General features: G+C 40.0%; 1 protein-coding gene across 1 annotated transcript in view; it reads right to left on the bottom strand.

Moving 5' to 3' along the window:
- Positions 1-18,487, bottom strand: part of LOC100445724 (EF-hand calcium-binding domain-containing protein 3) — a 544,420-nt gene that overhangs the window by 95,919 nt on the left and 430,014 nt on the right. The window contains exons 95-98 of the mRNA XM_063718854.1: positions 14,661-14,765; positions 13,840-13,893; positions 6,085-6,189; positions 2,825-2,878 (exon numbers count right to left, since the gene is read on the bottom strand). Of these exons, the coding sequence (XP_063574924.1) occupies positions 2,825-2,878; positions 6,085-6,189; positions 13,840-13,893; positions 14,661-14,765 (318 nt within the window). The remainder of the gene's footprint in view (positions 1-2,824; positions 2,879-6,084; positions 6,190-13,839; positions 13,894-14,660; positions 14,766-18,487) is intronic.

Genomic DNA, 18,487 nt, shown 5'->3' with positions numbered 1-18,487 from the left:
ATGCAATTGTCAATTCTCAGTTCTCATGTTAGTTGGCCTATCAGCAGCATTTGACTATTGATTTTCCCTCTTGTCTGGTAACTGTGGCAGATGCTATAGATGCCCTGCTCATATCCCCTCATATCAATGCATGCTTGTCCACTTTCAGTTACTAGTATCTCTTTATTTGAGGGATTTCTTCAGCTGCCAGAGTTCACTCTGCCTATGCTCAGATGGCTAGAAATGCCAGCAGAGTAATACTGCTTTCCCCTCCCTTAAGCAGTTTTTAACCAATGACTGATATGAGTTGGTGTGAAAATAACCTAGCTCTATTACCCCTCTCTTGAGGCCATGTCATTTACCAGATATTCCCCAGTGCGATTAAGCTCCAGTTACCTGCAATGGTAACTTGTTTGATAAACACTTTATTGGCTGCTTTTATCTATGTCTCACTTCTCTGCTCCCCTGAGCTCACTTCCCAAGCAAACTACCTGTATATGTAATCCTCGTTTCAAGGTTTGTTTTCTGGGGGCACCCAACTTAATTTAATATTCCTTATCTGGTTTTCAGGGCGCCTTATTATCTTGGTTTTCCACCTACATCACTAGCTACTCCTCACCTTCTTTGCTTTAGAACTTCTTAATATTGAAGTACTCCAGGTTTCATTCTTTAGTCCTCTTCTCTTCTTCACTTATACACACTCCTTGAGTGAATTCATTCAATCTCATGGCTTTAAATACCATCTATATGCCTATGATTTTCAATTTTATATTTTTACCCAAGATATATTTCTTGAATTTGAGTCTGTTTAGTAAGTTTGTACTTGACATCTGCATTTGGAGGTCTATTAGTTATCTCAAAATGTCCCAAATTGGATTCCTAATTTTCTTCCACCCAAACTTGTACTACTGGTAACTTTTCTCATCTCAGTTAATGGCAAGACTACCCTTTTAGTTAGTTGTTCAAGACAAAAATTTTAGAATCATTCTTGACTTCTCCTTTTATCTAGTACTTTGTATCTAATCCTCCAGAAAATTCTTTTGACTCTTTAAAATATATGTCCAGAATCCAGCCAATGCCTTCCACCCTGGTTGTGTCACCAGCATCCCTAACATTGATTACTCTAGAGGCTCTCAAAATGGTTTCCCTGTTTCCTCCCCTCCCCTCCCCTCTCCTCTTCTTTTTTTTTTTTTGAGATGGAGTCTTGCTCTGTCACCCAGGCTGGAGTGCAGTGGCACTATCTCGGCTCACTGCAAGCTCCGCCTCCCGGGTTCATGCCATTCTCCTGCCTCAGCCTCCCGAGTAGCTGGGACTACAGGCACCCACCACCACACCCAGCTAATTTTTTTGTATTTTTAGTAGAGACGGGGTTTCACCATGTTAGCCAGGATGGTCTCGATCTCCTGACCTCGTGAGCCACCCGCCTGGGCCTCCCAAAGTGCTAGGATTACAGGTGTGAGCCACTGCGCCCAGTCTCCTCTTCTTTTCTTTTGAGACAGAGTCTGCTCTGGAGTGCAGTGGTATGATCTTGGCTTACTGCAACCTCCACCTCCCAGGTTCAAGTGATTCTTGTGTAATCCTCTCTCATGTAGCTGGGATTACAGGCATGCACCACCACCCCCAGCTAACTTTTGCATTTTTAGTAGAGACAGGGTTTTACCATGTTGGCCAGGCTCGTCTTGAACTCCTGGCCTCAGGTGATCCACCCATCCCAGCCTTCCAAAGTGCTGGGATTTCAGGCATGAGCCACCGTGCCCGGCCAAATGGTTTCCCTATTTCTACTGTTGATTCCTTCCTCCCAGCCCACCCCCAGTCTATGCTCAAAACAAATCCGGAAAGATCTGATTAAAACATAGGTCAGATAATATTACACCTTGGTTTTAAACCCTACAATAGCTTTCTGTTTATCTCAGAAAATAAGCCCAAGTCCTTGCAGGGCTTTCAAAAATAAGTAATGCACCCATTACTTTTCTCTTCTCATCCCCCATTACTTTTTTTTGAGATTGGGTCTGGCTTTATCACCCAGGCTGGAGTGCAGTGGCCTGATCTCAGCTCACTGCAACCTCTGCTTCCCTGTTCAAGTGATTTTCCTGCCTCAGCCTCCTGAGTAGCTGGGACCACAGGCATGCACCACCACGCCTGGCTAATTTTTGTATTTTTAGTAGAGATGGGGTTTCACCACGTTGGCCAGGCTGGTCTCGAACTCCTGACCTCAGGTGATCTGCCCACCTTGGCCTCCCAAAATGCTGGGATTGCAGGTGTGAGCCACTGTGTCCAGTCTCCCTATTACTTTTTTACTTAGATACTCAGCTTCAGCTATACCGACCTTCTTGCTGTTCTTTGAAGATACCAGGCATGCTCCTGCCTTTGTCCTTGTCCCCTTTGCCTGCAACACTTTTTGTCTAGAAATCCCCACATGGTCAAAACCCTCACCTCTTTCAAGTGTTTGCTCAAATGTCACCTTCTCAAGAAGGCTTGATTATCTGTTTAAAAACACACCTGCCTCTTTCCCCAACACTCCCTACTCTCCCAATCTCCTTTATCTACTTTTCACTTATTTCCATAGCATAAATAACTTTCTAACATATTATATAATGTAATTATGTTTAATGTTTATTGTTTATTGCTTATTTCCCCTGCTAGAATCTAAGCTCCATGAGGCAGTGACCTTTGTACTATTTACTGATGTAGCCTATATGCCCAGAACAATGCCTGGCATGTGGTAAATACTCTATAAATAATTGTTAAATAAATGAGTGGAGGAAACATTATTGTGTTAAAAATATAGTTCCATATAAAACTTTAAGATCACACAATGTAGTATTTACCGTAACATCTCACTCACCTGTAACATTTTTAACTTCATCCATCATCACATTCAAATCAATCTTCCCATTATCTTTAAGATAAAAAAGCATCAAAAAGATTTATGGAAAAATGATATAAGGTCCTTAAATTTTGAAATAGAAACTCAAAAGTAAATTATTCAAAAACATTTCCCTAGAAGTTTATTTTTCCAAGTCCAATGCTCATGAATTTAATTAATATAGCTACCACTATTTATCCTATAAACAAACAAAATCTACATTTCACAATGCAAGAGTAAAGTTTAAAGCATTCTTCTTTCCTTCAGGACAATCAATATATTATCTAGTAAGTTAGTCTATTCAGGGGTTGGAAATTTGAGAATTAAAAAATTTTGTTTAAAAATGGTATTTCCATTTTTGTCAAAGCTGACTTTACCTTTAGGCTTAGGATGACTTTGGGACTAAGTTATCCACTAAAAGATGAGAGTGTTGGTATCCACGTCTGGTTGCTTTTAGGTTGCCAACGTAAGTATCATGTAGATATATCCAGTTAAAGTCCATTTGTGATGACAAAACTTTTATTTTGCCATGACCATTCTCAATTAAAATATATTTTCATAGACCATGTACTTAGTTTCTTTGATCAGTATTTCTCAAATTAAAGTCTGAAGTCACTGGAAGTCAGCGGATAAATTTTAAGCAGTTTGTAAGATTGCAAGTTTGAGAGACACTGGATTAGGAGGTTAAGCTAGTAGTTAAGAGATGTTATTACTCTTATAGGCAAGATTCAGTTTGGAACCTTACAGCTGCTGAAGGACACACTCATTTTCTATTTATGACTTGGTCAAGGGTGTCAATTCATCACTGCTCAAATATGTTCACACTGTTGTATTATTTGTAATATTCCTAAGACTATAAGTTTATCTGAGGACAAGATACCAAGAATCACTGCGTTCTTACTATCACCTAGGCATTAGTGTAATGGTTTGCACAAGATTGATGCTCCATAAATATTTAGTAAATTATAGTTACAGCAAAATGCAAACATATTATAAATAATGAATTAGTTTTAAAATTATTACATTCCAGATTCTTAGATACGGAATTTATCTTTGTTTGTTCTTTTAAAATACTTTTTTGATTATGACAATCTTTTTTTTTTTTTTTTTTTTTTTCGCACTGTTGCCCAGGCTGGAGTGCAATGGCATGATCTCGGCTCACTGCAACCTCTGCCTCCCAGGTTCAAGTGATTCTCCTACTTCAGCCTCCCGAGTAGCTGGGATTACAGGTGCCCGCCACCACGCCTGGCTAATTTTTTGCATTTTTAGTAGAGACGGGGTTTCACTATGTTGGCCAGGCTGGTCTTGAACTCCTGACCTCATGATCCACCCACCTTGGCCTCCCAAAGTGCTGGGATTACAGGTGTGAGCTACTGCACCCAGCGATTATGACAATCTTTTACCGGTATTTTTTTTTCTTTTTTTTGAGACAGGGACTCATTCTGTCGCCTAGGCTGGACAATCCACCTGCCTCACTCTTCCAAGTAGCTAGGACTATAGGCACATACCACCATCCCTGGAAAATTTTTTTATTTTTGAGATAGAGTCTCGCTCTGTTGTCCAGGCTGGAGTGAAGTGGCATGATCTTGGCTCACTGCAACCTCCACTTCCTGGGTTCAAGCAATTCTCCTGCCTCAGGCTCCTGAGTAGCTGGGATTATGGGTGTGTACCACCATATCCAGTTAATTTTTGTAATTTTAGTAGAGTTGGGGTTTCACTGTGTTGCCCGGGTTGATCTCGAACTCCTGGCCTCATGAGATCCACCTGCCTCAGCCTCCCAAAGTGCTAGGATTACAGGTGTGAGCCACTGCACCTGGCTGTTCCCGGATAATTAAAAGAAATAATTTTTAAAGGTGAGGTTTTGCTATGTTGCCCAGGCTGGTTTTGAACTTCTAGTCTCAAGAAATCCTCTCGCCTCAGCCTCCCAAAGTGCTGGGATTACAGAGGTGAGCCACTGTGCCTGGACTGGTATTATTTTATAGTTTTATAATACCTTATTATTAGTAGTAATATGGTTACCATTATAACTTTTAAATAGGACAAGGAAGATCCTTTTTTTGGATAAAAGTCTGCCTGTAAATAACATGCCACCATACTCTTCCCTTTCTCTGTCTCCAATTAGCTCCGCTGAGGCCCATTAGGTTCTGAAACAATATTCTATCCTATCTCAGATGATTAAACAGAGGTACAAGGTATTCTACAAGGATTATGTTAAGGGCCTCACACTTTAAATCACTGTGCTGGTGATGTTCCAAGATACTAGGACAACAGGGCAACCACAAGTATCTATGTTTATTGCACTGGTAGATTGAAAGAGCTATAGAAGGGATTTAAAAACAAAAGAAAAAGTCATGTTTTGAAAATTGCTTACTTATTAAGGCAAAGGTACCAAGGGCCTAGAACAGTGCCTGATGCATCACAGTTTTTAAAGTTGATGGACTGGAAGAATGAAAGGTACCACTGATTTAGAAAAGCACATACAGTATTCACCGACTTGGATTAATTATATATTTTTACAATTTCCTCCAGGGAACAGTAGTCCCCCAAAATTTCCTGATGAATTTTTCTCAGTTCCACTAGCATGAGACCATCTAAAATACACCAAGTTTAATTAATTTCATCTGTAACATTACTATATCCCTTTTAAAATTCGTTAATTCTATTAGCTCATGGAAGTATAACATCATGGTTAAGAGACAGTTTCTGGAGCCAGATTGCCTAGGTTCTTTTCCTGGTTCCATCATTTACTAGCTCTCTGCCTTTGGGCAAGTGACTTGACTTTTCTGTGCCCTAGTTTCCTTATATGTAGAATGGGGATAAAAGCAGAACCTACCTTTTAGGGTTGTTTGCAAGATTAAATAAGTTGATATGTGAAAGTACTTAGAATAGTGCCTTGCATGTGTCAGGACCACACAGTGTTGGTCATTGCCATTAACGATGGATTACCAGCAGGGATTAAAAGATTAATGTCCTGTGTATTCTTGTTAATTCTTGGCATTTCCTGTGGTGTTACATAGTGAGTTGACACTTGCCATTTATGTTGGCAGTATTCTTGGTGATTCGTCCCAAGCGGTAGCCATTGGGTTCAGTTTGGTAGCTATGGTGAAGGTCTTACTCTCTCATTTATTTTATATATATCCTATCTTCAATCATTCTAGCCCCTTCAATCATTCCAGCCCCACTACTAGCCTCATGTTCAAAGGTTTACTAAGGGGTATACTGATATTCAAAACTCTCACCATCAACTGGTAGGTGGTCGTTCAGTGTCCGGATTTCTTTCTCCTTGAGATCAATTCTTATGCTTTTCAAGAAAATTTCCTTCTTATCTGAAGACACTTTTGTTCCTTAAGAAATAAGGGGATGGATACAAGAAAATTTGTAATGATATAAAGAGTGGGTAATTCTAGCTCACACCTAGGCATCAATTCTATAAGCAGAAAGGGCAAAGAACAATTAAACTAGTCAAGTAAACATGGTTTTTGGTATGCAAGTAAGGAATTTCTAAATCCTGAGCTGTGGGATTCTGTTATTGCTTTTAGGAGAACTAAGACCAAAATCAACCTTTATAAGTGTGTCTGCACAATAGGATCTGAAACTTGCTAAAATAATGGAGAAAAATAAATAACTAAATAAAGTCTGTGGGTTTACTCCATCATAATCCCCTGGAAATATTTTTAAAATTTTTATATTTTTAATCGACAAATAATAATTGTGTATTTTAAAGGGTATGATGTGATGTTTTGATACATGTAAGCATTGTGGAATAATAAAATCAGTGTAATTAGCATATCTATCACCTCAAATATTAATCATTTCTTTGTGGTGAGAACATTCAAAATCCTTTCTTGTAGCTTGAAACACACAATACACTATTATTAATTATAGCAATCTTGTTCTACAATAGAACACCAGAACCTATTCCTCCTAACTATGACTTTATATCTGTTGACCAATATCTTCTGGGACACTTTTTTTCCACTTTTTCTGTTCATTTTATTCTTTATTTTATTTTATTTTTTAATATTATTATATTATTATTATTATACTTTAAGTTTTAGGGTGCATGTGCACAACGTGCAGGTTTGTTACATATGTATACATGTGCCATGCTGGTGTGCTGCACCAGTAACTCGTCATTTAGCATTAGGTATATCTCCTAATGCTATCCCTCCCCCTTCCCCCAACCCCACAACAGTCCCCGGTGTGTGATGTTCCCCTTCCTGGGTCCATGTGTTCTCATTGTTCAATTCCCACCTATGAGTGAGAACATGTGGTGTTTGGTTTTTTGTCCTTGTGATAGTTTGCTGAGAATGATGGTTTCCAGATTCATCCATGTCCCTACAAAGGACATGAACTCATCATTTGTTACGGCTGCATAGTATTCCATGATGTATATGTGCATATTTTCTTAATCCAGTCTATCGTTGTTGGACATTTAGGTTGGTTCCAAGTCTTTGCTATTGTGAATAGTGCCACAATAAACATACGTGTGCATGTGTCTTTATAGCAGCATGATTTATAGTCCTTTGGGTATATACCCAGTAATGGGATGGCTGGGTCAAATGGTATTTCTAGTTCTAGATCCCCGAGGAATCGCCACACTGACTTCCACAATGGTTGAACTAGTTTACAGTCCTACCAACAGTGTAAAAGTGTTCCTATTTCTCCACATCCTCTCCAGCACCTGCTGTTTCCTGACTTTTTAATGATTGCCATTCTAACTGGTGTGAAATGGTATCTCATTGTGGTTTTGATTTGCATTTCTCTGATGGCCAGTGATGGTGAGCATTTTTTCATGTGTTTTTTGGCTGCATAAATGTCTTCTTTTGAGAAGTGTCTGTTCATGTCCTTCACCCACTTTTTGATGGGGTTGTTTGTTTTTTTCTTGTAAAAAAAAATTTTTTTTTCTTGTAAATTTTCTTGTAAATTTCTTGGAGTTCATTGTAGATTCTGGATATTAGCCCTTTGTCAGATGACTAGGTTGCAAAAATTTTCTCCCATTCTGTAGGTTGCCTGTTCACTCTGATGGTAGTTTCCTTTGCTGTGCAGAAGCTCTTTAGTTTAATTAGATCCCATTTGTCAATTTTGGCTTTTGTTGCCATTGCTTTTGGTGTTTTAGACATGAAGTCCTTGCCCATGCCTATGTCCTGAATGGTATTGCCTAGGTTTTCTTCTAGGGTTTTTATGGTTTTAGGTCTAACGTTTAAGTCTTTAATCCATCTTGAATTAATTTTTGTATAAGGTGTAAGGAAGGGATCCAGTTTCAGCTTTCTACATATGGCTAGCCAGTTTTCCCAGCACCATTTATTAAATAGGGAATCCTTTCCCCATTGCTTGTTTTTCTCAGGTTTGTCAAAGATCAGATAGTTGTAGATATGCGGCGTTATTTCTGAGGGCTCTGTTCTGTTCCATTGATCTATATCTCTGTTTTGGTACCAGTACCATGCTGTTTTGGTTACTGTAGCCTTGTAGTATAGTGTGAAGTCAGGTAGTGTGATGCCTCCAGCTTTGTTCTTTTGGCTTAGGATTGACTTGGCGATGCGGGCTCTTTTTTGGTTCCACGTGAACTTTAAAGTAGTTTTTTCCAATTCTGTGAAGAAAGTCATTGGTAGCTTGATAGGGATGGCATTGAATCTATAAATTACCTTGGGCAGTATGGCCATTTTCATGATATTGATTCTTCCTACCCATGAGCATGGAATGTTCTTCCATTTATTTGCATCCTCTTTTATTTCCTTGAGCAGTGGTTTGTAGTTCTCCTTGAAGAGGTCCTTCACATCCCTTGTAAGTTGCATTCCTAGGTATTTTATTTTCTTTGAAGCAATTGTGAATGGGAGTTCACTCATGATTTGGCTCTCTGTTTGTCTGTTATTGGTGTATAAGAATGCTTGTGATTTTTGTACATTGATTTTGTATCCTGAGACTTTGCTGAAGTTGCTTATCAGCTTAAGGAGATTTTGGACTGAGACAATGGGGTTTTCTAGATATACAATCATGTCGTCTGCAAACAGGGACAATTTGACTTCCTCTTTTCCTAATTGAATACCCTTTATTTCCTTCTCCTGCCTGATTGCCCTGGCCAGAACTTCCAACACTATGTTGAATAGGAGTGGTGAGACAGGGCATCCCTGTCTTGTGCCCGTTTTCAAAGGAATGCTTCCAGTTTTTGCCCATTCAGTATGATATTGGCTGTGGGTTTGTCACAGATAGCTCTTATTATTTTGAGATACGTCCCATCAATACCTAATTTATTGAGAGTTTTTAGCATGAAGGTTGTTGAATTTTGTCAAAGGCCTTTTCTGCATCTATTGAGATAATCATGTGGTTTTTGTCTTTGGTTCTGTTTATATGCTGGATTACATTTATTGATTTGTGTATGTTGAACCAGCCTTGCATCCCAGGGATGAAGCCCACTTGATCATGGTGGATAAGCTTTTAGATGTGCTGCTGGATTCGGTTTGCCAGTATTTTATTAAGGATTTTTGCATCGATGTTCATCAAGGATATTGGTCTAAAATTCTCTTTTTTGGTTGTGTCTCCGCCAGGCTTTGGTATCAGGATGATGCTGGCCTCATAAAATGAGTTAGGGAGGATTCTCTCTTTTTCTATTGATTGGAATAGTTTCAGAAGGAATGGTACCAGCTCCTCTTTGTACCTCTAGTAGAATTCGGCTGTGAATCCATCTGGTCCTGGACTTTTTTTGGTTGGTAAGCTATTGATTATTGCCTCAATTTCAGATCCTGTTATGGGTCTATTCAGATTCAACTTCTTCCTGGTTTAGTCTTGGGAGGGTGTATGTGTCGAGGAATTTATCCATTTCTTCTAGATTTTCTAGTTTATTTGCGTAGAGGTGTTTATAGTATTCTCTGATGGTAGTTTGTATTTCTGTGGGATCGGTGGTGATATCCCCTTTATCATTTTTTTATTGCGTCTATTTGATTCTTCTCTCTTTTCTTCTTTATTAGTCTTGCTAGCGGTCTATCAATTTTGTTGATCTTTATTTTTTATTTTAAGTCCTGGGATACATGTGCAGAATGTGCAGGTTTGTTACATAGGTATACATGTGCCATGGTGGTTTGCTGCACCTGTTAACCCGTCATCTAGTTTTAAGCCCTGCATGCATTAGGTATTTGTCCTAACGCTCTCTCTCTCCTTGCCCCCAACCCCTTGACAGGCCCTGGTGTGTGATGTTCCCCTCCCTGTGTCTATGTATTCTCATTGTTCAACTCCCACTTATGAGGGAGAACATGGGGTGTTTGGTTTTCTGTTCCTCTGTTAGTTTGCTGAGCATGATGGTTTCCAGCTTCATCCATGTCCCTGCAAAGGACAAGAACTCATTTGTTTTTATGGCTGCATAGTATTCCATGGTGCCACATTTTCTTTATCCAGTCTATGACTGGTGGGTATTTGGGTAAATAATTTTGTTATTTACCCAGTAGTCATTCAGGAGCAGGCTGTTCAATTTCCATGTAGTTTTGCGGTTTTGAGTGAGTTTTTAAATCCTGAGTTCTAATTTGATTGTACTGTGGTCTGAGAGACTATTTGTTATGATTTCTGTTCATTTGCATTTGCTGAGGAGTGCTTCAGTTCCAATTATGTGGTCGATGTTAGAATAAGTGCTATGTGGCACTGAGAAGAATGTATATTCTGTTGATTTGGGGTGGAGTATTCTGTAGATGGCTATTAGGTCTGCTTGGTCTAGAGCTGAGTTCAAGTCCTGAATACCCTTGTTAATTTTCTGTCTCATTGATCTATCTAATATTGACACTGGGGTGTTAAAGTCTCCCACTATTATTGTGTGAGAGTCTAAGTCTCTTTGCACATCTCTAAGAACTTGTTTTATGAATCTGGGTGCTCCTGTATTGGGTGCATATATATTGAGGATAGTTAGCTCTTCTTGTTGCACTGATCCCTTTATCATTATGTAATGGCTTTCTTTGTCTTTTTTGATCTTTGTTGGTTTAAAGTCTGTTTTATCAGAGACTAGGATTGCAACCCCTGCTTTTTTTTTTTTTTGCTTTCCATTTGCTTGGTAAATATTCCTTCATCCCTTTATTTTGAGCCTATGTGTGTCTTTGCACATGAGATGGGTCTATTGAATACAGCACACTGATGGGTCTTGATGCTTTATCCAATTTGCCAATCTGTGTCTTTTCACTGGGGCATTTAGCCCATTTACATTTAAGGTTAATATTGTTATGTTTGAATTTGATCCTGTCATCATGATGCTACCTGTTCAATTTGCACATTAGTTGATGCAGTTTCTTCATAGTGTCATTGGTCTTTATATTTTGGTATGTTTTTGCAGTGGCTGATACCAGTTTTTCCCTTCCATATTTAGTGCTTTCTTCAGGAGCTCTTGTAAGACAGGCCTGGTGAGGAAGCAGAGCCCTCAGCATTTGCTTGTCTGGAAAGGATTTTATTTCTCCTTCACTTTATGAAGCTTTATGAAGCTTTGGCTGGATATGAAATTCTGGGTTGAAAATTCTTTTCTTTAAGAATGTTGAATATTGGCCCCCACTCTCTTCTGGCTTGTAGGATTTCTGCAGAGAGATCCACTGTTAGTCTGATGGGCTTCCCTTTGTAGGTAACCTGACCATTTTCTCTGGCTGTCCTTAACATTTTTTCCTTCATTTCAACCTTGGAGAATCTGATGATTATGTGTCTTGGGGTTGCTCTTCTTGAGGAGTATCTTAGTGGTGTTCTCTGTATTTCCTGAATTTGAATGTTGGCCTGTCTTGCTAGGTTGGGGAAGTTCTCCTGGATAATTTCCTGAAGTGTGTTTTCCAGTTTGTTTCCATTCTCCCCATCACTTTCAGGTACACCAATCAATCATAGGTTTGGTCTTTTCATATAGTCCCATGTTTCTTGGAGGCTGTGTTCATTCCTTTTCATTCTTTTTTTTTCTCTAATCTTGTCTTCACACCTTATTTCAGTAAGTTGATCTTCAATCTCTGATACCCTTTCTTCCACTTGATTGATTCGGCTATTGATACTTGTGTATGCTTCACGAAGTTCTTGTGCTGTGTTTTCCAGCTCCATCAGGTCATTTATGTTCCTCTCTAAACTGGTTATTCTAGTTACCAGTTCCTGTAACCTTCTTTCAAGGTTCTTTGCTTCCTTGCATTGGGTTAGAACATGCTCCTTTAGCTCAGAGGAGTTTGTTATTATCCACCTCCTGAAGCCTACTTCTGTCAATTTGTCAATATCGTTCTCCGTCCAGTTTTGTGCCCTTGCTGGAGAGCAGTTGTGATCATTTGGAGGAGAAGAGGCATTCTGGTTTTTGGAATGTTCAGCGCTTTTGTGCTGGTTTTTCCTCATCTTTGTGGATTTATCTACCTTTGATCTTTGAGGCTGATGACCTTTGGATAGGGTTTTTGTGTGCGGGTCCTTTATGCTGATGTTGATGTTGTTGCTTTCTGTTTGTTAGTTTTTCTTCTAACAGTCAGGCCCCTCTTCTGCAGGTCTGCTGAAGTTTGTTGGAGGTCCACTCCAGACCCTGTTTGCCTGGGTGTCACCAGTGAAGGCTGCAGAACAGCAAAGATTGCTCTCTGCTCCTTCCTCTGGAAGCTTCGTCCCAGAGGGGCACCGGCCTGATGCCAAATGGAGCTCTCTTGTATGAGGTGTCTGTCGACCCTTGTTGGGCGATTTCTCCCAGTCAGGAGGCACAGGGGTGAGGGACCCACTTGAGGAGGCAGTCTGTCCCTTACCAGAGTTGGTGCGCTGTGCTGGAAGAATCCCTCTTGTCGGGATCAGCTGCTCTCTTTAGAGCAAGCAGGCAGGAATGATTAAATCTGCTGAAGCTGTGGCCCACAGCTACCCCTTCCCCCAGGTGCTCTGTCCCAGGGAGATGGGAATTTTGTTTGTAGGCCCCTCACTGGGGCTGTTACCTTTCCTTCAGAGATGCCCTCCCAGTGAGGAGGTATCTAGAGAACCAGTCTGGCCACAGCTGCTTTGCCATGTCCAGCCCAGACCTCTCAGCCTTCTTAGCACTGTCAGGGAAAACCACCTACTAAAGCCTCAGTAATGGCAGATGCCCCTCCTGCTACCAAGCTCAATTGTCCCAGGTTGACTTCAGACTGCTGTGCTGGCAGTGGGAATTTCAAGCCAGTGGTTCTTAGCTTGCTGGGCTTCATGGGAGTGGGACACGCTGAGCAAGACCACTTGGCTCCCTGCCTTCACCCCCCTTTCCAGGGGAGTGAATGGTTCTGTCTCACAGGGTTCCAGGTGCTACTGGGGTACAAAAAAATACTCCTGCAGCTAGCTCAGTGTCTGCTCAAACAGTTGCCCAGTTTTGTGCTTGAAACCCAGGGCCCTGGTGGTGTAGGCACATGAGAGAATCTCCTGATCTGCAGATTGCAAAAACCGTGGGAAAAGTGTAGTAACCCAGTGGGGTAGCACGGTCCCTCACAGTTTCCCTTGGATGGGCGGAGGGAGGTCCCCAGCTCCTTGCACTTCCCAGGTGAAGCAATGCCCTACCCTGCTCTGCTTACCCTCTGTGGGTTGGACCCACTGCCCAACCAGTTCCAATGAGATGAACTAGGTACCTCAATTGGAAATGCAGAAATCACCCACCTTCTGCGATGGTCTCGCTGGGAGCTACAGACCAGAGCTTTTCCTATTGGGCCATCTTGGCCCCTCCTCCTCAAAACTTTTTAATAACATGTTTCTAGGTACTAGCTCTAGAAATCCAAGATCAATATGACAGAAAAAGGGCCTAGTGATCTGAATGCTAAGACAGTGTTTTTTTTTTTTCCTGGTGATTCTGATGCACAACTTTATTTGGGAACCACTGTTTTTGAGTCTACTGTAGTTAAACCATTTTAGTGATTGCAGTGTGCCTAAAGCATATAAGGATAAACAATGAATTAATAAACAGTTGGGACAGCAGGATTAATAATCTGAAAATTGTGAAATAGGAAGGGTTTTTGAAAACAACAGTAAAGCTTGAGGAACTCAGTTTTACCTGCCTTTTTATCTTACTTCTCACTCACCTTCAAGACCTCTCAATTCTTTCATCAATCTGTTCACAAATACCTTTCCTTTGGCTGTAAGACAGAGAAAAATCCAAGTCTCAGGCAGCAATGTAGATATTTAAAAAATAGTACAAAACATACATAATTTCAGAATATACATTTTAAAATATTTTATTACAGAAATTTATACTTTTTCATTTTCAAGAATAAAACTCAGGAATGGAAACAGTTCTCAATATGATGAAATCATTTTGTTGGTGGGACATGGAACATTCCTTACATAGAGAGTATTAGTCACAAAAGGTCATATGCTCGGTCTTCTTCAAAGAATCCTGTGATTTTGTTGTTGTTGTTGAGACAGCGTTTTGCTCTGTCTCCCAGGCTGGAGTGCAGTGATGGGATCTCAGCTCACTATAGACTCCACCTCCTGGGCTCAAGTGATTCTCCCACATCAGCCTTCCAAGTAGCTGGGACTACAGGTATGTGGAGTCATGCCTAGCTACTTTTTAAACTTTTTTTTTATAAAGACGGGGTCTCACTATGTTGCCCAGGTTGGTCTCAAACTCTTGAACTCAAGCGATCCTCTCACCTCAGCCTCCTAAAGTGCTGAGATTACAGGTGTGAGCCACCGCACCTGGCTTTACTATGATTTTTTAAATTTAAACTTTTTGAGACAGGGTCTTGCCCTGTCATCCAGGCTGGAATGCAGTGGTGTGATTACTGCTCAAAGCAGCCTTGACCTCCTGGGCCCCAGCAATCCTCCCACCTCAGCTTCCTGAGTAGCTGGGACCATGAGCATGTGCCACCACGCCTGGTTGTGTGATATTTTTAATGCTTACCATCAACTGGAAGATTATTCAGCAGTTGCATGCCTTTATCTTCTGTGAGCTTTATCCCCATATTTTCCAGAAAATTTTCCAGGTTCCTAGTATCAACCTTCTCACCTTTAAAAAGTAAAAAGTGAAAGTGGTTTAAAGTTTGAAAGTGGTATAAATGATTCTATATTAAGAAAAATGTTCATGTAGCATCATTTGCTGATTAAACATTAATGAAATAAATCGGCAAGAATGCCAGCTATTGCTCAGACATAATCTTCGAGCTGTTTTCTAAAACAATGATGGTGAAAATTAGGCTGTAAGCCATTAGATGCAAACGTTCACCAGTAAATAGGTAGAGTGAGAGAATGTATCAAAAACGGAAGCATTGCATTTAAAATAGAATTTTGTGCAAACATTGGAATCTTGATTTTGCAAAATTTTCTTAATTGCATGTTTTGCCACCATACAGGGCCTATCTCTAGGGGCTTCTATCTTAACCTGGTCTGGCTCTCTATCATGCCTCAGGGATTTGGTGAATCTGCTTTCCTCTTCTTGGTAGCTACAACACACAGTGCATTTCTTGTGCTTCCTTCCTTAAGGGTGGCTAGGAAGTCAGATGCAACCTCTCAAGCTCACCTTTTTTGTATGCCTCAGGAACACCAGCATGTAGAGATTTTTTATTCTTAGAACTTTAATGTAAAGTGCTAGAGGGAAACAGACAGGTGATAACCAAACTATCATAAACATGAATAAGACACAAAGCTAACAAGTTTCTTTGGTAACGAACTTAGTTTTACTTCCTGGTTATGAGAGTGGAAATCACCAGTTATCCTTGCCCCCTGCAACCATCTCCCAGTCTGCTCTTAGGATGACTGTGTACAATTTTCCTTCACCATGGCTCTTTTCTCTGCCTGAAGATGCAATTTCTTTCTTTATTGTTTGAGCATAACCTCAAGATTTTATTGTTTTCTTAATAAAACAAAAGATGAAGCTCAGAACTGAATCACTTGGCCCTTTTTTGTTTTAGCTCCTTCCAGTTCTCTTAACAGCCAGCATTCGCTGAGATCTGCAGTTGGACTCAATACACTCTTGTCTCAGCACAATCTTCTTTGTGGTTTTAGCCTTTTCTGGAAAATCAGCTTAGTTTGCCCATCATAGCCACTCTGCTTCCTGTCATAACACTGCTTTCCCTGGGCATACAGAGAATCCTTGCCCTTCTTGCACTGTGTCACTTTGTGGGATTGGTGCTTGCCATACTTCCTACAGAAAGTCCAGTGGGTTTTATGAATGTTCATCATGTTTACAGTAGCTCTCTTGGCAGGGAACAAAAGCTAAAGATGCAGTTAGGGCAGACAAATCAGATGTCCTAATCCTTTCCAATTCCAGCAAAAGAAAATTCTTGCTTTTAGTCCTCTGGAACAACAATGCAGTGTTTCCATTGAGAGGGGAATGTCTGGAGAGTTAGCCAGTCATCTGCACAAGTGCCTAGGAGGAAATGTGCACAAGGGTTGTTTTCCCCAAGATGCTTCGGAACTCTCTTCACCACTGGGGCTTCTAATATCCCCCTGTCACCAGCCAAAGGAATGACTCTTCAGACACAAAAGAGCAAGCTCCCAGTCTGCTAACTTGATCAGGCTTTTGACAAGACATGGGAGCTTCTGCCTCAAGGGCATTGGTCTAACCATACCTTTTATCCACATTGCTGTCATTTTTCAGAATGAAAACCCCTCCCAATTTTCTGCCCTCTCTAGTGTATTCTGTTTTATTACTTGATATTTTTCTTTCTATTGCTAGCTTCTTTTCAACCCTTCTCATAGAGTTGAAATAGAATATGAATTTCTCTGTATTTTTAGTCTCTTTACAGACTTTTAACCTTCCTTCTTAATTGAACTTTGCCTCTTCCTAATATAATTTTCTATTACTTGCTTTTATTTTTGAGATAAGACTGCTCATTTTTCTTTTTCTTTTCTTTTCTTTTTTTTTTTTTTTTTGAGATGGAGTCTCGCTCTGTTGCCAAGACTGCTCATTTTTCTATGTCCTAATTGTCTCAGGGCTTGGCATTCTTCTAGATTGCAACTGCTGCTTTTCAACCAAATCCAAACCTCTTCTCTTTTGAGATTTATGGAATTTGGCTTTCTTTTTATTGCCACCCACTGGCTTCTTGGTCACTTCAGGAGCTTGTCCTATGACCCACAGTCTTCTCCTGCATCCAAAACTCCTGGCATTATTATAAGGAATTCCAGCCTTTATATGGATAACTCATTCAATGACTTCGCCTCCAAATCTCTTGACCTTCTTATCCTCAATGACTATCTCTTATTTTTATTGCCACCCACTGGCTTCTTGGTCACTTTAGGAGCTGTCCCATGACCCATAGTCTTCTTCCTCCAAAACTCCTGGCATCATTATAAGGAATTCCAGCCTTTATTCAGATAACTCATTCAATGACTGGCCTCCAAATTTCTTGACCTTCTTATCCTCAATGACTATCTCTTAAATTCGACACTAGTTAACTCTCAAGGACACATTCTGGACTTTGTCATCACCTAGAAATGCTTTACCTCTAAAACCTTAAATTCTAACATGCTGACTTTTGGCCAATACCTTGTAATTCTTCCCTTTATTTTACTTCCTTACTTATACCACACGTGTTACATCTTTATAGAGAATTTCATTCCTCGTCTCTCGCTTTTCTATAAGTTCACAACCTCACTTCTTTCTGCATCCACACTAGAACACTTAATCATTTTCTTGGACTACACGGTTAAGTCTCTGTGCTTTCACTGTTTTGGTACATGAGCCTTAGAATCTCCTAATTTGGTCCAACTGAAGAATATCATATAATCATATGAAAGGTTGCCATTATGTTTTAATGGTATTTAACTATGGTTACCTCTTGGCACTTCTCAGCAATGCCTTCATGTATTCCTTATTAACTTTAGTTCATATTTTCTATCGAAGTCATACAAAATTAAATTAGTATAGCTTTTATGGAAAACAGCATGGAGATTTCTCAGGGAACTAAAACATGGAGCTGCCATTTGATCCAGCAGTTCCACTACTGGGTATATATCCAATGGGAAAAAAATCATTATATTAAAAGTATATCTTCACTCTTATGCTTATTGCAGCACTATAGCAGAGATGTGGAATCAATCTAAGTGTCCATCAATGGAGGACTGGATAGAAAGGATGGAGTATGTATATACCAAGGAATACTACTCAGACACCAAAACAATGATATGATGTCTTTTGCAGCAACATGGATGGAACTGGAGGCCATTATCCTCAGCAAAATAACTCAGAAACAGAGGGTTAAGTACTGCACGCTCTCACTTATAACTGGGAGCTAAACAATGAGTACACATGGACATACAGAGTGGAATAATGGACATTAAAGACTACAAAAGGTGGGAGGCTGTGGGAGCAAGGGTTGAAAAATTACCTATTGGGTACAATATTCACTGTTTGAGTGACGGGTATACTAAAAGCCCAGACTTCACAACGATGCAATATATACATGTAAGAAATCTGCACTTGTATCCCCTACATATATAAAACTAAAAACAAAAACAAGAAACAAAGTTATGTAAAATCACTGATACTCTTCTTGAAATTCCCTACCCCATCATTGTGTCCTTCCTGTTAGTAGATGATCCTGTTTTCTACTTTACAAAGAAAATGGAAACTTTTAGGTAAACTCCTTTGAATTTTACTCCCACATCTTACATAGATTCTCTATATCTGTGTCCTTCCTGACTTTAAGTCCGCTTGTCTTGGAAAAAGAGGTGGCTTCAGAATCTTTTTTTTTTTTGAGACAGAGTTTTGCTGTTGTTGCCCAGGCTGGA

This window comes from Pongo abelii, chromosome 19 (assembly GCF_028885655.2).
Source record: "Pongo abelii isolate AG06213 chromosome 19, NHGRI_mPonAbe1-v2.0_pri, whole genome shotgun sequence".
Lineage (NCBI taxonomy): Eukaryota > Metazoa > Chordata > Mammalia > Primates > Hominidae > Pongo > Pongo abelii.
Note: the sequence above shows the minus strand (reverse complement) of the source record. Positions and strands in the feature narration are given on the sequence as shown.